The 18,688-nt window shown below is 32.2% G+C and overlaps 2 protein-coding genes across 2 annotated transcripts; one reads left to right on the forward strand and one right to left on the reverse strand.

The window, feature by feature from the left end:
* Nucleotides 1-827: 827 nt before the first annotated feature.
* LOC100811581 (protein COBRA) lies at nucleotides 828-4,407 on the forward strand. The gene is made up of 6 exons (XM_003550659.5): nucleotides 828-1,036; nucleotides 1,761-1,840; nucleotides 2,355-2,811; nucleotides 3,267-3,423; nucleotides 3,499-3,776; nucleotides 3,874-4,407. Exons 1-6 carry the CDS (start codon nucleotides 931-933, stop codon nucleotides 4,158-4,160), a joined length of 1,365 nt encoding a protein of 454 aa, XP_003550707.1. The 5' UTR covers nucleotides 828-930; the 3' UTR covers nucleotides 4,161-4,407.
* A 1,832-nt stretch (nucleotides 4,408-6,239) lies between these two features.
* On the reverse strand, nucleotides 6,240-11,549 carry LOC100812110 (teosinte glume architecture 1). The gene is made up of 4 exons (XM_006600536.3): nucleotides 10,236-11,549; nucleotides 9,760-9,896; nucleotides 7,314-8,189; nucleotides 6,240-6,680 (listed from the first exon to the last, which is right to left on the reverse strand). Exons 1-3 carry the CDS (start codon nucleotides 10,871-10,873, stop codon nucleotides 7,330-7,332), a joined length of 1,635 nt encoding a protein of 544 aa, XP_006600599.1. The 5' UTR covers nucleotides 10,874-11,549; the 3' UTR covers nucleotides 6,240-6,680; nucleotides 7,314-7,329.
* Nucleotides 11,550-18,688: the final 7,139 nt, after the last annotated feature.

Consider the following 18,688-nt stretch of genomic DNA (forward strand, 5'->3'; position numbering starts at 1 on the left):
TGTATGAATGTTATTTTAAAACTAAATCCTGCATAAAATCTGTACAAAATACTTAACAGTTGCGTATATAATTAATTGATTTGAGGGTTTTAGACATAACATGGGTAGACGTACACGGCTAGACGCGGAAAACATCCCTTGGACCGACCAAGATAGAGGCCGAGGAAAGCCTTTGTGTCTTTAGTATCCTTACTTTCACAGCACGTGGTCCTGCAGTGCCTTCTCTTTATGTTTCATTCTTCCAATATTATCCCTATCCTATTTAAAAAATCATTCAGTAAACCCAAAAGAAGAAGAAAAGGAGTTAGTTTATTAGAATTAGAATTGAATAATGATGTTATCTGCACATTACTTCTGTTACATTCCTTTGGAACATTGGTGTTATTGAGAATGAAATAAAAAATATATATTTAAACATATCTTTTATTCTGAAGATTGAGTACGTTATGTTTTTTTTAAAAAAAAGAAGTACGTTATGTTTTCTTGAGAGACTACAAGCACATTGATATTTATTAAATATAGAAAGTAAAAAGTACTATTGTATATATGCATAACTCTCCCTTGCAAACAATAATATCAGCACTAAAAAAGCTGAACTGTTTGATAATTTTACATTTGAAAACAGAGAAAATGATACTAAAAGTGATAAAGGATTTATAAAATTAACTTAATGATTAAAAAAAATTCATATTTCTTTTATTAATAAAAATAAAACAAATTAATAATTAATATTTACGGGAAAAAAATAATGTCACTCAGACGGATTCACAGGGGAATCATTGACATTTGGCAAGTGAAACTGTGTTACAGATATAAGAGTTTTTTCAGTTGAACTCAAACTCAAAACCTTAACTTTGTCAAGGGGCGGTGGCTATCTTGAGTTGTAGCTAGCTACATTTACATTGTGGAATCAAATCTGTGAAGTAAGAAATGGTGTCTCTGTGGTTATCAACCGCTGGATCTGTTGTCCACCGTGGTGACTTCTTTACCATCTTACTTCTGCCACTGCTCTTGTGCACTACATTCACTTCTACAGGTACTGCTTCGCTTTCATTCTCACTTGTCCTTGGATATCAACTTCACTTCACTGTTAAAAGTACTCTCTTTCAGTAGAGTTGTCATGAAGATTCAAGGGCATTCCCCTTTTTTTTACTAAAACAAAAAAGGTGCAAAAGCAAACAGTTTAGCTAGTTTTTATTTTATTTGTTTTTTGGGGGACTTCTGAGATTTTCTCAACTGTTTTCAGTGTTTTGTTTTGTTTTTGTTTTTTTTAAAATCAATTTGTTTCCTTTAGAGTTTTCTATAGATTTGTCTGTATACTCTAATAGATTGCTGAGGCTGGTATTTTCCATATAATTTGTTTTTTATGGTTAAATGCTTACCATGTTGGTTGGGTATTGTTGTCTACTAGTTTCTCTTGGTAGAAGTCTAGACAAAAAAATCCAGTTGCACTTTTTTTTTAAATTAATGTTCTTTTGGTGATTATATGGGGATGTGACATAATAAATATCTTTTTTAAGCATCTTTTGAATGAAGAGGCGAAAATGAAAAGGCAAAAGTCCCTATCTGTTTCTTTTTTAACTTGAAGAAAATGTGATGTTGCCATAAGCATGGATACAACTTCTTTTTTAAGGCTTCCTCTAATCTTCACTTAGAAACAATCCAGTGATATATATGTTGCTTTGTTCTGTAAAATTGTTTGTTTTAAGTATGCTCGCTGAGAATTACGTCTTCCACTTTTCATGGTTGTTCATATACAGAAGCCTATGATGCACTTGATCCAATTGGCAATATTACAATCAAATGGGATGTCATAAGCTGGACTCCAGACGGCTATATTGTAAGTGATCATCACTTTCTTAATGTGAGAAAGTACTAGGAAAAACATTATATTGTGAGTTTTGACATTTAATCTGAAAAGTATTTTGGAGTAAGAAATAACAGCTATATAGTACTAATATTAGGCTTGATGATGGACTTCTAAGTTGTACAAGCCCATGTTTCAGCAGGACCTCCAGGGTGTCTGATTGGTTAAACTTTAATATGGTTAATGCTAAACTCCATTTCTAACACAATAGCTAGAACTCCATGTTCCAGAAAGCCTTGTATGCAGATTATTGAGGTGAAACTTCAATTCTGATTAGAGAACAACACAAGCAACAACACTTAAGGAACTGTATTTAAGTTCTCTTCTATGGTTAATGTTTTTTTAACATAGTATAGGTAACAAACTTTGAACTAGACGGTGAATGTCTTTAGGTTTTACCAATTACCTTTAAATTTGTATGTAAATAAATATTAGCTCATGTCTTCCCTGTTTCTTTAACAGATTAAATCCTTTCTTGCTTGTACAGGCTGTTGTTACAATGTACAACTTTCAACAGTATCGCCATATTCAGGCTCCTGGATGGATACTAGGTTGGACATGGGCAAAAAAGGAAGTAATTTGGAATGTAATGGGAGGCCAAACCACAGAGCAAGGGGACTGTTCAAGGTTCAAAGGGAACATCCCTCATTGTTGTAAGAAGGACCCAACCGTAGTGGATTTACTGCCCGGAACTCCTTACAACCAGCAGATTGCAAATTGTTGCTCAGGGGGAGTCTTGACCTCATGGGCCCAGGACCCTGAAAATGCAATAAGTTCATTTCAACTTAGTGTTGGTTCAGCTGGAACAACCAACAAAACTGTCAAACTGCCAAAAAATTTTACCCTCAAAGCACCAGGGCCTGGTTATACCTGTGGCCCTGCCAAGATTGTGAAACCAACTAAATTTATTACTAAAGACAAGAGGAGAACCACTCAGGCATTAAGTAAGTTACTTGCAAAATGCATTGACATGAAATGTTGAATATATATCCATGTTTCTTTCTAAACTTAGCTGAAAAACCTTTAGTTTCTAGATGTACTATATGTACACATTAGACTTAATTTTGTAAATTTGCTCTCGTACAAAACTGAATTGACTTTTGTATCTGATTGTTTGTGTAGTTATATGAGTGCACGTATCTTATAGAAACAGATAACTGGATGGGCTAGTTTCATTGAATTTTCAACAAGAGAACTCTTCCAATTTTCCTTGGTAGCAATATTTGTCTTTTGTTGATGAGATGAAATTATTAGCTTTTCATCAAACAAATAACAAGTAGTGAAGTAACTAGACATGATTATTTATGCTTTATACATTGTTCAGATAAATTATTAGTATGAAAACCATGTTTTAGTTTTTCAGATTTGGTTTAGCTTAATCTGCATATATTTTTGGCAGTGACCTGGAATGTTACCTGCACATATTCTCAATTCCTGGCTCAGAAGACCCCAACTTGCTGTGTTTCTCTCTCATCCTTCTATAACAATACAGTAGTAAACTGCCCTACCTGCACCTGTGGTTGCCAAAACAAAACAGAACCTGGCAGCTGTGTAGAGTAAGTCCTTTATCCATCATTCTGTATACATATGAAACTGTCCTCTGATATGTTTTTTCTGAACTTTTCTTACAGTCCTAATTCCCCACATTTAGCTTCAGTTGTGTCACCACCAGGCAAAGCTACAAATACACCTCTAGTCCGGTGCACGAATCACATGTGTCCTATTCGAGTGCATTGGCACGTGAAGCTTCAATATAAAGAGTACTGGAGGGTCAAGATCACAATTACAAATTTCAACTATAGAATGAACTATTCGCAATGGAACCTTGTTGTGCAGCACCCGAACTTTGATAATGTAACGCAGGTTTTCAGCTTTAATTTCAAGCCACTAACACCTTATGTGGGCTTAAGTAAGTCCTACAGTGCACAATCATATAGTCCTATGGATAAACTTGTGTACAAAATATTCCAATTCTTATATGATTATTATGTGATCTGGTTTTGCAGATGATACTGGTATGCTGTGGGGAGTCAAGTTCTACAATGATTTACTCACTTCAGCAGGACCCCTTGGGAATGTGCAGTCTGAGGTCTTATTCCGAAAGGACAAATCATCCTTCACATTTGATAAGGGATGGGCTTTTCCGCGAAGAATTTATTTCAATGGAGATAACTGTGTAATGCCACCGCCGGATGCCTATCCATGGCTGCCAAATGCAAGTTCGAAACTAATTTTCTCTTTACTGAGTACACTCCTAGGCACTTTAGCTTGTGTGGCAATGTTATTGACTTAAGCATGGAGAATAATGGTCTATATGTGGAAACATAAAGGGGTCATCTTCTACTTTGAAGTCAAGTCATGTGCACCAGATTGTTAAAAGTTGAAGAGATTCACATGGTTCAAAATATGCATAGAACACAGGTGCATGCATGCTTGCCATATGAATCCTGTCCTGTTATTTACTTAGGAGGGTAGATTTTTACTGCCACGTGTATTTTTGTAGCTTTTGCATTGTAAAATTATTTAAGTTGCTCGAATCATTACTTTTTCTTCTTGTTCTTTTTTCCTTTTTAGAATAGTTAATTGATATCTTAGCACTGTGATGAATTTAAGCAAAAAAAACTAGTTATCACCCACTACTCCTTTCGGGTGGATGGCTTCAGTGCTTTGCCATTTGTACTTTGATATGCCTGTACTTATCATCTTGCTATTTCTGCTTAGAAGGCTAGAACTATCTTATAAAGAAATTCAATTCTTCGTTTTTCTTTTAATTCAAATTCAAACTTAAACCAAGAGTTAAACATACTATGTTGAGCATTGCTTCCTCGTAGGAAAACATTTTACAGAATTCAAAGGGAAGAAGAGTTTTAATTAATTAATAACTTGAAAAAAAATAGTTAAGAATTAAGAATAAAAAACAAATTAGCCACGTCTATTCCCGCGGTAGTTTTTCTTTATTCTTTTCTAGGAACTAGCATTTTCCCATTTTACTATTATCACGTTCCTCGTACCACCCAATGACAACCGGTCAAAGTGTTTGGTGACATTTGTTGATTTTATTTATTAAAATATTCACACTTATTTTAGAAAATAAAAGTAGAATTGCAAATGTTATAATGTGTGTTTTATACTTTTATTTTCTTTTATTATTTTTTAAAAATATATAATAAAAATAGTATAAATATTGTTATCTAGACAAGAAGTGGTTCCAAAACTGGCTTATTATTTGTTTGATAATAATGTCCACGTAAATAAATTTTATCGTTTAACCTCAATTTTACAATTACAAAATTTAAATGCCATTAAAATTAAATTCTACTAACTTATTCCTAATGTGATTTTAATGTACTAATAGTTATTTTTTTATTGTTGCAAAATAATAAAAAAAACCCTAATATTTAAGGTATCGAAACTATCATTTTTTTAAAATAATGAGGAAAATGCACCTCGCATTACTCATTCTCTCTTTCCTTTTCATAAACATTATAAATTTAAGCACGTGTCTGGTTTAGCGTTTTCAACTACGGATCCATGCCTAGTTTGAAACAAGTATTTGTAACTTTTACATTTTTATATGAATTTGACATGAAAAATAAGAAATATCCACGTTCAAAACTTGAATTCAAACACAGTAAGTAGTATGTGTGAAAATGATTTTCCTTTCATATGATAATACTAATAATGTACCGATGGTCTGGCTTCAATTTTCTACTTGATCTTTTTATCGTAACTTTTGATGATTTGTTGCTAGTACTTGGTTGGTAGTCATCCTTGCATGCTGTACCACGTGGTTATGGAAAGAGATATTATTTGAAGGTTCACGTCTTTGCATGAAAAATTGAAAATGGTTAATATCATGAAGCCTTGAAAGAAGCCTTGAAGAGTTGGATTTAGTGACCCGCTTCTCAACAAGCTTAATGAGTTAGTCTGGCACATACGTCTTCCCGTTCCTCGATCGATGATGGTGAATTTGCTTGTCTCATCAAAGTTATGTAAAGTTCCTTTTTCAGTATATCTATAATTATTAAGTATTTCATTTCGTTTATACATTTATTATTCTTATTTTATCCTTTAATTATTTTTTAAAATTACTCACAATCACAAATAATTACTATCTAATATCAACATGAGAATTATTACAACTATATCTAACTTAAAAAAACAGTTAAGACACAATACGCAAAGTGTTTATTTTTCAATTAGTATATTATAAAAGAAAAAAAAATGCTTACTTTCCTCATTCCAACAAGAACAGGCTGGCTTCCACAGTTTGACTCGTCCAACTATGCTTGTAGTATTGACTCAGCACTAAATATTTTGATCAAACTCTAATTTTAATAAATAGCAGTACCAAAGAAACATAAAAATATTACACCTAAAGTTTGTCCTTATTTTTACAATACCCCATGCAGGATTAATGATTAATAATTCAGTACGACAAAAAGTCATTACCAAAGTTGTCACTAACTTAATCGAGCGTCAATTCTAGTAAACAATTGCCCTGATTTGAAGTGTTTATGCCATGAAGAACACATTTTGATACATCTAAGGCTCTTTTGTTTATTACATCCAGATGGATATATTAACACAGAGAGGGACAATTGTGTCCCAACAAATATCATAGATATAGCCTGGCGTGTTTAGATCAGTTATTCTGCAGACAAGTTGTTCTTGAACCGAATCAGCACAAGCAAGCTAATGTAAATAGTTAGCAACAGAATGGCACCATTTGAAGTTTCTATTCCCCTGTGGCCTACATTGTCTTAAGATGATTGGCATAGGCGTGTCTTTCACATGCTTCACAACTAGTTTCCTGCATTAAATGGAAAATAAAATGTTTATCCTCTAAACTGATATACGTTATGAGAATATTCCGTTTATGTAAATGTACTTCACAAAGGGGAAGTTAGCAACAATGTCTCTTTCCTTCACCTTGTCTCCATGACCTGAATGAAAACGTACAAGGATGACTTGATTGGCTAGAGACCCAAAAGATGTGGAGTTTAATTTGATGCATTATTAGTGTTAAAAAAGTTTTATACTTACAGTCAATAATGTGTTGTTAATGTCAAAGTCATTAATGTAGCAACACATCATGTGCACTACTTTTACACTGATATCAAAATTATATAGGAAAGTATGTTAAAGATCTATAATTTAATTAAAAAGCTTGATTAAGAAAATATTTCTTTCAGTAATGGTTTACGGTGGTAGTTCACATAATTTGATTAGTCATTGATGATATATTATAGAGCCTTAAACGACAGCCCCAGATTTCATTTTTCCATTTTCCTTCATAGCTGAGGAATTGAGGAAGCATGCATTCATGCTAGTGCAAACTGTGCAGTGCTAACTACAAGTTTAACCTGCAGCAAAGTGCCAACGTAGTCTAGTCTGCATAGGGGAAAATCAGATGATTAAATTTTCACAAAAAAGGACAACGCACCTCTTCCAAAAGCACTTTATGTAATCCGCAGAGTGCAAGAAGAATCATTCTCTTGCTTCACCTGCAAGGATTGCCTCTCATGCTCAACTCGCTGAAGCTGTGATGACAATTGTAGCAAGTCAATGGTTGCACCATCTTCATCGGAAAGACGATCTTTCACATTCAAGTAATCTGAACCTTGGAAGATACCATCTGCCATATCAAAGTTTATAATATCATTATTGCCTGATATTAATACAGGACTGAGATGGCTTCCATCGGCATGATTTAGTTCTGGTGGAAAACTATCTGACACTCGGCTTGAAGAAGTCTGTGAGCTTATTCCTATCTTGTCAGAGACCTGACTCATGTTGTAGTGATGGCTATGACTGCTTGGAATAACCAAGGAGTGAGCCAAGGGAATTCCTGATGATTGGCTTGAAGAGTTCTGGGATTGAGATGACAGAAGAGAGAGAGCACAACAAGAGTCTGAAATCCCTGATAATCCTTGAACATTTGGTGAGGTATCAAAAACACTGAAGTCCTCATTTCCTACAGTGTCCTGGAATAGTGGTCTCAATCCAGAATTTTGGGCCCCAAGGGCAGATGGATAGTGGCTATTGCTCTCACAGAAGATGCTTCCTGTGGTGGATGTAGAACTGTTTTCATGAAGAAAGGGAAATTGTTTTCCGTTATATGATGAAAATAAAGATCTTGGCAGAGGATGTCCATTGGTTGCAGCCATAGAAGAAAGATTCCTAAAACCAGTCCCGTGTTCTGCTTTGATAGGTCTCCAGAAGTCACTCATACCATATTTCTCGGAACACATGACCCCACTTGGAAGCATCTCTGGTCGGATAAAAGATGATGTTAGCATGGATCCCTGGAATCTGCTATCTGCAACCACATGATCCTTATAAAAATCCAATTCAATTAACTTTACTAATATCGGATGACTACAAAAGTAGAGAAAACTGGTGTCGGATGACCACATCTAAATTAACTGCTGAGTAAATGAAACATTTCAAAATTTATTGAAGGAACAAAGATAGCTTTAGAATTTAAGCACATCCCATACATACAGTTTAATGACCAATTTCAAGTGTTTCTGAATATTAGAAAAGAAACTAGAAATTATGAGGCACACTTTTGATGTTTTAGCACATGGGAATGAATGAAGTTTATTTCATTCCACAATGCAATTAAAAAAAAATAAAACGGTAACATATGGAAACTCTCACACTGCTTCATCTCTTTTTTCTCTCTTTCTATTAGGAGACAGAAAAAAAAGTGGCAGTAGCCAACCAATATGATAGAATATTAAGGTTAGTAATATGGAACAGAAACTGGGAATTAAAATTTGCTGTTGATTGGACTTCATGTTATTAATAACCCCACATATGTTAATGACTGATAAAAAAGGAGATAGCTTAATTCCTAATGGGAAACCTTTCACTCAGACAAGTATGGCGTTGAATAGAAGATTGATGTGTGGCACTAGTGAGAAGAATAAGATTGCATGGTTTTTTGTCATGTGAATAGGAGGAAAGGTAGACAAAGAAAGACATTGGAAGAAGTTGTCAAGAGGGATCTCATAGTAAATAACAACTCTGAAATTTTGGTTTTTAACCAAGCCAAATGGCGGTGTGCAATACATGTAGCCAACCTCACCAAGTGGGATAAGGCTCTTTTGTCATAAACAAGAATGTTGCTGAAAATCATTTCCCATCAGAGAAAGCATCGTTATTCTTGTTGAATAAGTCACTTAACGTTCGCATCCACCACATAACAAAAGAATCCAAATTAAATCTAGTTTAGACAATGTACCCAAAGATAAAGTTAGTTTGCACAAGGTCAAAACTGATAACCGATAAGGAACAGCACATAATCAGCAAATGTCAGAGAATAAACATTTTGAAACAAGTGGGGCATTAAGATGGCAGTTCATTTGTTATAGATGTATATTCATCAGGTAAACCATCATTTGAAAATCCACATTTATTCTGATGGGTGACAATTGACAAAGCAGGACACCACATAGCAAATTAATTCTAGAATATAATTTAAGCTGGACCACATTACATATTCTGCAGTGTGATTGTGTGAACACAAGGAGTTAATAATGACATTGGCATCAAAATGAAACTTGACAGAAAACTGTATGACAAATGTACCACAGTATGGACAGGAATAAAAAATTCAAGAAGTTAAATAGAAAGGCGAAGAACAACTTTGAATCATTTCAGAGGTGGGCATATTACATTAAGCCTTTGAAAAGGTAGAAAGAAATGGACAAAGAAAAGGGACCAGCTTTTCAAAGGCGCGAGTATATTTTTTAGTGCCAACAAAGTTATAATCAAGCAGTCAATCACAGGAAATTTAATCAATGAAGAATGCAAGGGATGAACGTGCATGTGACCAAAAGTAAGATGGGAATTTAAGAGAAAAGGAAAGTGTGTATTATTACCCCCACATGGCTGAAGCAACGTCCCAGACTTTCCTGGGTGAATACCCATTTGTGGTTTTCTTCTACGCTCATTATGACCTGCAAGGCGTTTTCGGCAGCTTCGCTTGCCATCATCAAATTCAGCCAGCAAATGAAACCTGGATGGATATCATAACTAAACATTACAACAGAACTATAGTATATCTCAACAACACAGCTAGCTTCTCATGTCAAACTTGTCCATTATGAGAAGTAGCAAAACTAGTAACCTTAATCATATAAAAAAAAAAAAAGGGGAAAGGAAAATGATGTAAACAAAAGCAGATAAAACATAAAAGCCTTTTAAAACCCATAATATGACATACAATTGAGTAGGTAAAGAGTCATGTTCTAGTTTTCCAATCAATAGGCACCACAAAAAACAAAGACAAGCCATGATAATACATATTTAGCAGCTTGGAATTGAAAGATGAAGAAAGGTTGAGAACTTGACCAACCTACTACATTGCTGGCAAAACCTTTGCTCAATGCCATTGACTATAACAATGGCAGTCTTGGAGTGAACCTCACACACCTTGTGCCTCTTGTGGTAGTCCTTACAGGAGCTAAGATCCTTGTTGCAGCCATAGACTTGGCAATATGCAGTCTGAGAATGTAACCCTGAAGTTCGCACTCTCTTAGGAGGCGTTGATGACTCAGAAGAAGACAGAACTTTGGAAAACGCTGGATCAGTGAAATCTCCATGCTCAGCAAATCGACCCAGCTTCAAATCGATGAGGGAATTTGAGTCCCCTCTTTGAGAAAACCCACTTGGGGCATCCACAACAGTGCCAGTGATTCTGTCACTGTGGTGTTGTTGTTGTTGTCTATTACCATCCACCTTTCTGGTTGGAACACTGGCAACTAGATCATCGGACATGTGTTTTCCCAACATTTCAGGAAACCCCAATTCCTCGAAACCTTGATTCTCAATGCTGTGGTGACCCAAACCCAACATGTCGGTGGAAAAACCACATGGGGTTTTGAGTTCCCAGCCCAAGAAAGAATTTTTACTCCTCCCGAGAGTGTTGGGAGGTGAGGGTGCCTCATTGGAGACACACTCCTTTTCTTCAGGGATATAGCTCCAAGATTCCATCACATGCAGCAACAGAACCAGGTCGGGGTGCAAGACAATTAGACACGACCAAACAACAATTAGACTCTCGAACAGTGTCCCAACAGTGTTGTTGCTAATTCGCCATGGCAAGATTGTAGCTTGAATTTTGGATTGAGCAGAAAGGTAACAACAGCTGAAAAAGCTTTTTTTCTTTTTTTTTACATTACCCAACAGAGAAAGACACGAAATTTTCAGTATCTTAAAGCCACGAGTCCATGAAGCTCTTGGATTTTATAGAGACCAAACGGATTAGAGGAGAATAGAAGAGAAGAAGTGGAAAGAGACAAGGTGTGAGAAGGGTGAAAGAAACATGGAAGAAAACAAAACAAATAAGTGGAAGCTAAAGAGGGTGCGAGGTTACTGAACTGAAGCAGAGTTGATGCAGAATCTGGATAATTATAGAGAAAGAGAAAGAGGGACCGAGAAAAGGAAAGGTAGTGTGTGTGTGCGTGTGTGAGAGAGAGAGAGTTTGGGAATAGTGGAAGATGGAAGTCTCAAGTGTGAAGAGAATATAGTGGCATGGCATGGAAGATGGAAGATGGAAGTTGAAGAGGTTGGAATTGAGAGTTGCTATTTTTGGAGAAAGACAATGAGAGTGGACAGCTTTCCACCATGCTAGCTTAGACACATAACGCAGTTCAGAGAAAGTGAGACATTCTTCTTCCCTATTCTTTTCTAACATTTTCATCAATTCAATTCAAAATAATACTGATAATGGACTTATTAACTAAATCTGATATGATTGGTAAATAAATAATTTTATCTCTTAAATAGATAATCATAAATTTTATTACTGATTTACAAATGAAAAAACTATTTATTGAAAAATATTAATCCTTAAATTTATATCATATCTAGAGAAATTAATCTTTGGTGTAAAAAAAATAATACTATTATTTTATTTCCTTCAAATTAAAATACAAAAAATTAATTCAGACCTATCAAAAAATAAGTTACCATCATTTAATTTTGATAACTTAAAAAAAAAATTCACTCATTTCTTAAAATACCTTTTACATTAATTATATAGACAAAAAAAGAAGAAAAAATTGTTAAAAATAAAGCTCTAATTAAATAAATAATATTTTAAAAATGTTATCATTAAATGAAAAAGAATTAATTAATATTTACTTATATTTTAATCCACCACACATTAAATTTTTCCTCTTATATTTCTAGAATGATTCCATGTGACTAAATATATTTAAGAGATTTTTACTCGTTTTCACTTTTGTTCAATGACTTGAGGTTCAGAAATCTTTTATTGCTTATTGAATCAAGGAAGACTTTGACTTATCGTTCATTAGCTTTATTTTAAGCAAGTTATTGTCTCTCTCTAGTCTTTGTATAAAATCATCAAAAAACCGCATTAAGTAAAAATTATATTACATTTCTTACAAAATACAAACAACTCAAAATTTAAACAATAACAATTAGTAACTGTTTTATAAATGTTTCTATTATTCAGACGTTAGTTAAAATATTTTTGGTAAATTAAAAACTTTTAAAATGTTCAAAAATAAGAAACAACAGTCTAAACCGCTTCTCCAGAAGTTTTCACCAGTTTTTTGAATTTGTTCAATAATCAACCTCCCATTTATTTCATACTGAATATAATGAATGCTTGAACAATTCACTGTTTTACAAATGAATGTATCTATCACAGTCAAAGATCACAATGGCAACTTAGCCATTCGGGCGTTGAAGTTTACCTAACTTCGGTGTAAAGTAAAACAGTGGAAAGAAACAACGATAAGTTGTTGCTCCTTTAAGAAAGATTACACCGCAAAATATCCTTAATAATAATAAATAACAGATTTATTTAATTTATCTAAAAAGTCAGTTTGAGCCTTCAAAAATATAGAATGTTTGGAGTTCGCAAAAAAATAAAATACAAATAATAAATGTCATGATGTAATTAACTTAATTATTTGTTTAGTTCAATTCGTTGAGGATAATGTGAGAATTATTTTAAATTTGTTAAATTTTTATTAATAAAAAAATTATTCACTAAACTTAGAGGTAACATGTAATTTTACTGTAATTTATTCATGTGACTCCTTAATCCTTACTCGAGGAGAGCATGAGAGTCTCCTTACCCTTTTAACGTAATATTTGTATATAAAGGAAACAAAACGTACCTAACAGTTCATTCGAACAGATGACTTATTCATAAATCATTTCAATTTAATTCACTAAATATTCAATTAAACTTGCTTATTTGATTTCTTCAAAAAATATTTAATTTAATAACTAAATTTAAATCTAAAGTTAGATTTAATTATTAAAACTTTATAAGTTCAACATTAATAATTTATAATAACTGATGTGTTTGTGTATTACTTAAAGTTATAAGTTTGTTTATTATATTCATACTTAAATATTTGTAATTTTATTCATGATTATTTCGTATTTTGTGGGCTTATTGGAGTGTAAATCCACTTATTTGCCTCCTACACGCGTGATTATAGGTTGTACAATCATTTGGAAAATATTAATTTTATCTATAAGTCGTTGGTTTGATATTGATTTTATAAATAAATATAAAATAATATGTAACTCAATTATTTACGTCCTAATCATAACAACGTCCTATATTAGTATTATGTTTGGTAAGAATTTTCGAAAGTTTATAAGCTTATTTGATTAAAGTAAGTTTGTTTGGTATAAAGACTTATGTTAGTAATTTATTTTCATAAATTATTTAAGTAATTTATTTTGATAATTTATTTAAAGTATCTCATAAAAAATAAGCTAATTTATAAGTTATTATTTTTTTTCTCACTATTATATTTTATCTTTTTATTTAATTTAAAAATTCTCTTATCTTTTTACTCATTGTCTAAAAAAATTAACAATAGTCAATTCGTCAATTATCATCCATATAAGTTGTTTGAATTATATAAACTTTTATCATTATTTTGTAATCATATAAGTGAGAAACGTACACATTTTATTATACAAATGAAAAATGAATGTTTAAGAAAAATTATAAAGAAAAAAAGATTTTTTATTTTAAAAAATAATATTATTAATAAAGTATTTAAATGTTAAAAATAATTTTAAACAATACAATTTTAATATATTTTATTTTTATTTTTCAAAAAATAAAAAAATACTTTTACCATTTTTTATAATATAATTTTTATAAAATTATTATCAGATGATGAGTTATTAAAAATAAAATTCAAATATTAAATATATCATTTTATGTCATTTAATATTTATTAATTAATTGATCAGTTAATCTTATTAAATGTTTTTAATTAAATTATAATTTATAACCTAGTTTATGAGTTAGTTTTATTAGTGATAATAATGTAGAGGATTGTTGAAGATGGAGGTGATGAGGTCCAATAGGTTTTGATGCACAGTCAATGCCAACTCACCATGGAATTAATATGTTGGGATCTAATAGACAGGACCCATATTTCTGTTTTACCCCTTTTCTAACACGTGTTGATTTCATTAATTATTTTTAGCGTCTTATGCGCGTGCTACCACGCTCTTCGGACAGAGAGTGACAGCTAATCAGGCTCCACCACGCAACCCCCCTTTCTTTACTTCCTCTTCCTTGTTAAAAGATAAAACGCACAACCACTCCCGTTGCTTCTCCTCAAATGGAAATTATATGTCTTATTCCAAATTTCAACTTTCTCTTATAAATAAATAATGCATCATGTAAAAAAGTTCATTACTACTATCATTTAGTAATACTATTTAACTATGATTTTTTATTAGTTGAGCTTTACCTCTATGTCCACAAGACTAGCCAATTGATAAATCTTTTCAAGATGAATATTTTAAAGTAATTTTATTTCTTGCGTCTAACGACAAGATAAATAGACTTGTGACAAACATATGGTAGTACTGTACAAGACAGGCTTACACTAACAAAAACATTTCTTGTGCACTAAAATTGAGTTAGTTATGCAGTTTTTTCCACTAGTTAATTAATATACAACTAGTTGTTCGATAACAATGTCAGTGGTGATCGAGGATGTGCGTAAGCTATGAATTACTGATTGCACTGTGTTCTGTTTTTATTTCATTTAACTTAAAAAAATCTATAATTGAGATAAGTTTCCATACGTAATGATTTCCTTTTTATTTTGCTAAAGATGTAATTTTAATTATTATATTGGATTATTGCGGTATAAATAGTAAATGATTTACTAATTGTGTGAATGTATAAAAAATTCAACCACAATATTAAGAAAAACAAAAGAACTTGTCTTGGCTTGTCCTGCTTATTAAAAAGCCCCCCAGTGGCTTCAAGTGTAAAAAAAAAAAAAATACTAACGTAGCTTGATAAGTTGGTTTTTAAGATGGGGTAAACTTTTAAATAAATTAGACCCAACATTAAAAATGAACTTTTACCTCACGTGTAAACATACTACAGTCAGACTTATAATTATGAACCAAGCCAAGCTCAAACTTCAAGGTGTTCACACTGTGATTTTGATTAATTTTGAGCAAAAAGTCATGTGAACTAAATATACAAAATAAGTAATTCGGTTTGTTTCGATTTGAATGTAATATTACATCTAAACCAAATTAAAATGATACTTTATAGTTTAGTTTGAATCAATTTTGTGATTTTTATATTTTTAATCTATTTTATATATTTTTAAAATTATTTTAAACAAAACAAATAAAAAATGGAACAATGTAAAGTCTAATAACTATGAGTTACAGTCAAGCCTTGGAATTGACGTTTACATAATGATGATTGATAAGTAACAGAACAACAACAAAAATATACTTTTACATCATTATATTTTTCTACAAGTCATGTTAGAACTTAATTAAAAATGTGTCAATATTATAGTATAGACTCTTTTATTCAAGTGAGTAGAAACATTAGACTCTAACTTTCTGTTTGTAACACGATAAATCATAACAGATGGCTTATACTACAAATACAAAGTTAGATACATTGGACTATAACTTTGTTTATGTAATATAAGTTTATTACTTCAATCAAGACATTTAACATAGATTAAAAGTGATATTTTACATCGTTGCAATTTGCGATGAAGTAGATCCTACGATTGTTAAATTTTTTTTTTCTACATCAATTCAAAATAGAATTAATGGAATATGCTACAAGTTTCCGGAAGTGCACGTTACTGCAAGTCGCCAAACACAAACCCTATCTTGAAACCCTCTCGGCATTGAACCATTACTCTCACCCAATCAAAACCACTAGCGAGTCGCATCGTTGTAGCTAAGCCTTTTGAATCTATGACATCGTTTACTCCCTACACCAACCAACGAGTCAATCTCAAACCTTCCCCCCTTGTATAATTGGTTGTTTACTCACATGCAACAATCACAAATTCTCAATCACCGTTGCAAAAAAAAAAAAACTCAAATTTAAAGCAAAAATAGAATTAAAAACAAATCAAGAGTAGATCTTGTGCTTGTAAATCGAAAATCTTGCTTTTGGTTTCGGCAGACGCAAAAGAGTTCGAACCAGGCGAAAAATTGACCAAGGATCGATTTTTCCAATGAGAAGGTTGTGAATGAGATTGAGGAGTGAAGATAACGGACAAGTGGAGACTGAGTTTGTAGAGTTGGAAAAGATTGAAGAGAGAAGGAATGGAAAAAAGATTGTATTTGCACAAATATTCTTGGTTGTTTGGATAATCAATGTAAAACAAACTATTTTGCTTCGGTTATTCAATCACCAACATAAAAATCGTTGAAAATTACAACTATGCCATCGGATTTTTTTTTCATGGATTATTAATGAACTCATGTAAAACAAGGATGCAAAAAGCCCTTTGTCCACCTGTGGCTGAGTATTCTAGTTTTTTTTTTTTTTTTTTACCTTATAATTTTATTTTTCAAACTTAATTATATGAGGAACGTACAAACTCACCGTACACCCCAAAGAAGTACAAACTTAATTACCTTATTTGTGGATATACTTTTTATCCAAGAGATTTAGGCATAATAAGAATTCAATTCATGGAGATGCTTTGATTAAAGATACACTTGGTAGAGCATTATTATGAATATGAATAAGCATCCCAAGTAGCTGAGTCGTTAGATGAACATGCATAAATGTTTCACACGACATCTCTATCAAGTAGCTAGTGGCCATGTTGGGGACACAGACACTGTCTAGGTAGCCTACAAATTGAAACCCAACGAGTCGAAGAAGTTGATTGTGGGGGTGAAATGGAGCCTAAATTTGGCACCCAAACACGACACTTTTTACTGACATGTGGAGCATTATCATATATCAATATGCCCGAGTTTTCTACGTGGTCTAATATCTAACAATACTATGGTGGGGGCATGGTGTGGGGGAAGCTACTGCACCAACTCTGGAATTAATCGATGTTGATGGTGATGAGAGCATGAAAGCTCTGTCATACCCAAATCATGGCCATCCCAATCCCATGGCTTTCTGCGTAGAAAGTTGTTCTCAATCCTACCACTCATTATGTGGTCCCAAAATTTTTCTTTTGTAGGTTTTGATGCATACATACAACTGTCATTTTATTTTCTTCCTTTGTATCCACAAGTCAATTACTGGTCTCCCAACATTTTTGTTCAATGCTTATTACTTAGTGTTTTCAAGGTATTATTTACTTGTTGCTTTTGTAAGTTAAATTGGTCAAAGATCCAGCGACCAGAATAATCCAATATTGTTATTAACAGAGTTAATAAACTGCTACTTTTGTCAAAAATTGCTTATGCTCTATTTCAAGGATATGATATTCATTCCATTTCTAGATTAATTGATTCACTAAAATAAAGTTTAACAATTAAGTGCATGTTTAATTTATAATTGACACACATTTTTATATAAATTCAACTGATAAAAATAAAATTAATGTAAAAATAAGGTCATAATTCATTGACATAATTATTTTCAAAAATAATTTTGCAACTAATAGATAACATGTTTCAATAATGCAAAAGTAAGTTTGTCTGCCAAAATTAAATTGTTCAACTTTATCTTCAATTCCTTGAGTTTTAAGTACTTGACTTTAAAATGTGGAATTCCATCCACAAAATCCACCACCTCCAGTGATCTTAATCCTCCATAAAGTTATAGCATCATTACTTGACTGTGTTAGAAAAGAAAGCAGAGCAAAGCCACCACAAATAAGGCATCTTCCTTTCCTCGCCTCCAACTCCAACTTGCTTTACCTTCCAATAAGTTTAAAACCCTGATTGCATGGTTGCTATTTTTTTATTTATTAGGAAAAATAATAGCATAAAAAATTGTCAAGTAAACTGCTGATTCAAGCTTAGTCAGTAAAGCCTTTGATTTTGGAATTTTTATTATTGTTGTTTTTACTTATAAGTTTTAAACTAAAAACTGTTCTTAAAAAAAACTAAAAACTGTTATTTTAAACGATAGAAGTATAGTTTGTATATGCATCAAATTATTTATAAATAAAACGTTAACATAATCAATAAGTCATATATTTTCTTACTTTTCTAATTTAATGCTTAATTGATTCTTTTATTATCTCATTTTGTCTGATAATATCACCAGCTTTTTTTTGGGTGAATAATAATATCACCAGCTAATAACACTAGTTACCTCACATTTCATGTTTTCATCTCTCATTATCTATCTCTAGATTTTCTCTTCCCCCACATTTAGTTTCTAAGAACATTTTTAATAAGATTTTTTTTACAACAAATTTATTATTATTCTTGTTTAAGAGTTTTTCATAATAGATATTAGGGTGTAGGGAAAGAACTCCCAAAAATTCATCTTTTTTCAAAAATTAATATTTTTTAAATGTTTTTCTTTAATTATTT

This window comes from Glycine max, chromosome 17, assembly GCF_000004515.6.
Source record: "Glycine max cultivar Williams 82 chromosome 17, Glycine_max_v4.0, whole genome shotgun sequence".
Taxonomy (NCBI): domain Eukaryota; kingdom Viridiplantae; phylum Streptophyta; class Magnoliopsida; order Fabales; family Fabaceae; genus Glycine; species Glycine max.

Excerpts from the sequence above, each read along its gene's own strand:
- LOC100811581 (XM_003550659.5), top strand. The coding sequence starts at position 931 with ATGGTGTCTCTGTGGTTATCAACCGCTGGATCTGTTGTCCACCGTGGT. Across the intron at positions 2,812-3,266 it reads GAGAACCACTCAGGCATTAA|TGACCTGGAATGTTACCTGC; the intron begins GTAAGTTACTTG and ends TATTTTTGGCAG. Across the intron at positions 3,777-3,873 it reads AACACCTTATGTGGGCTTAA|ATGATACTGGTATGCTGTGG; the intron begins GTAAGTCCTACA and ends CTGGTTTTGCAG.
- LOC100812110 (XM_006600536.3), bottom strand. The coding sequence starts at position 10,873 with ATGGAATCTTGGAGCTATATCCCTGAAGAAAAGGAGTGTGTCTCCAAT. Across the intron at positions 9,897-10,235 it reads TTTTGCCAGCAATGTAGTAG|GTTTCATTTGCTGGCTGAAT; the intron begins GTTGGTCAAGTT and ends ATATCCATCCAG. Across the intron at positions 8,190-9,759 it reads GTTGCTTCAGCCATGTGGGG|ATAGCAGATTCCAGGGATCC; the intron begins GTAATAATACAC and ends ATGTGGTTGCAG.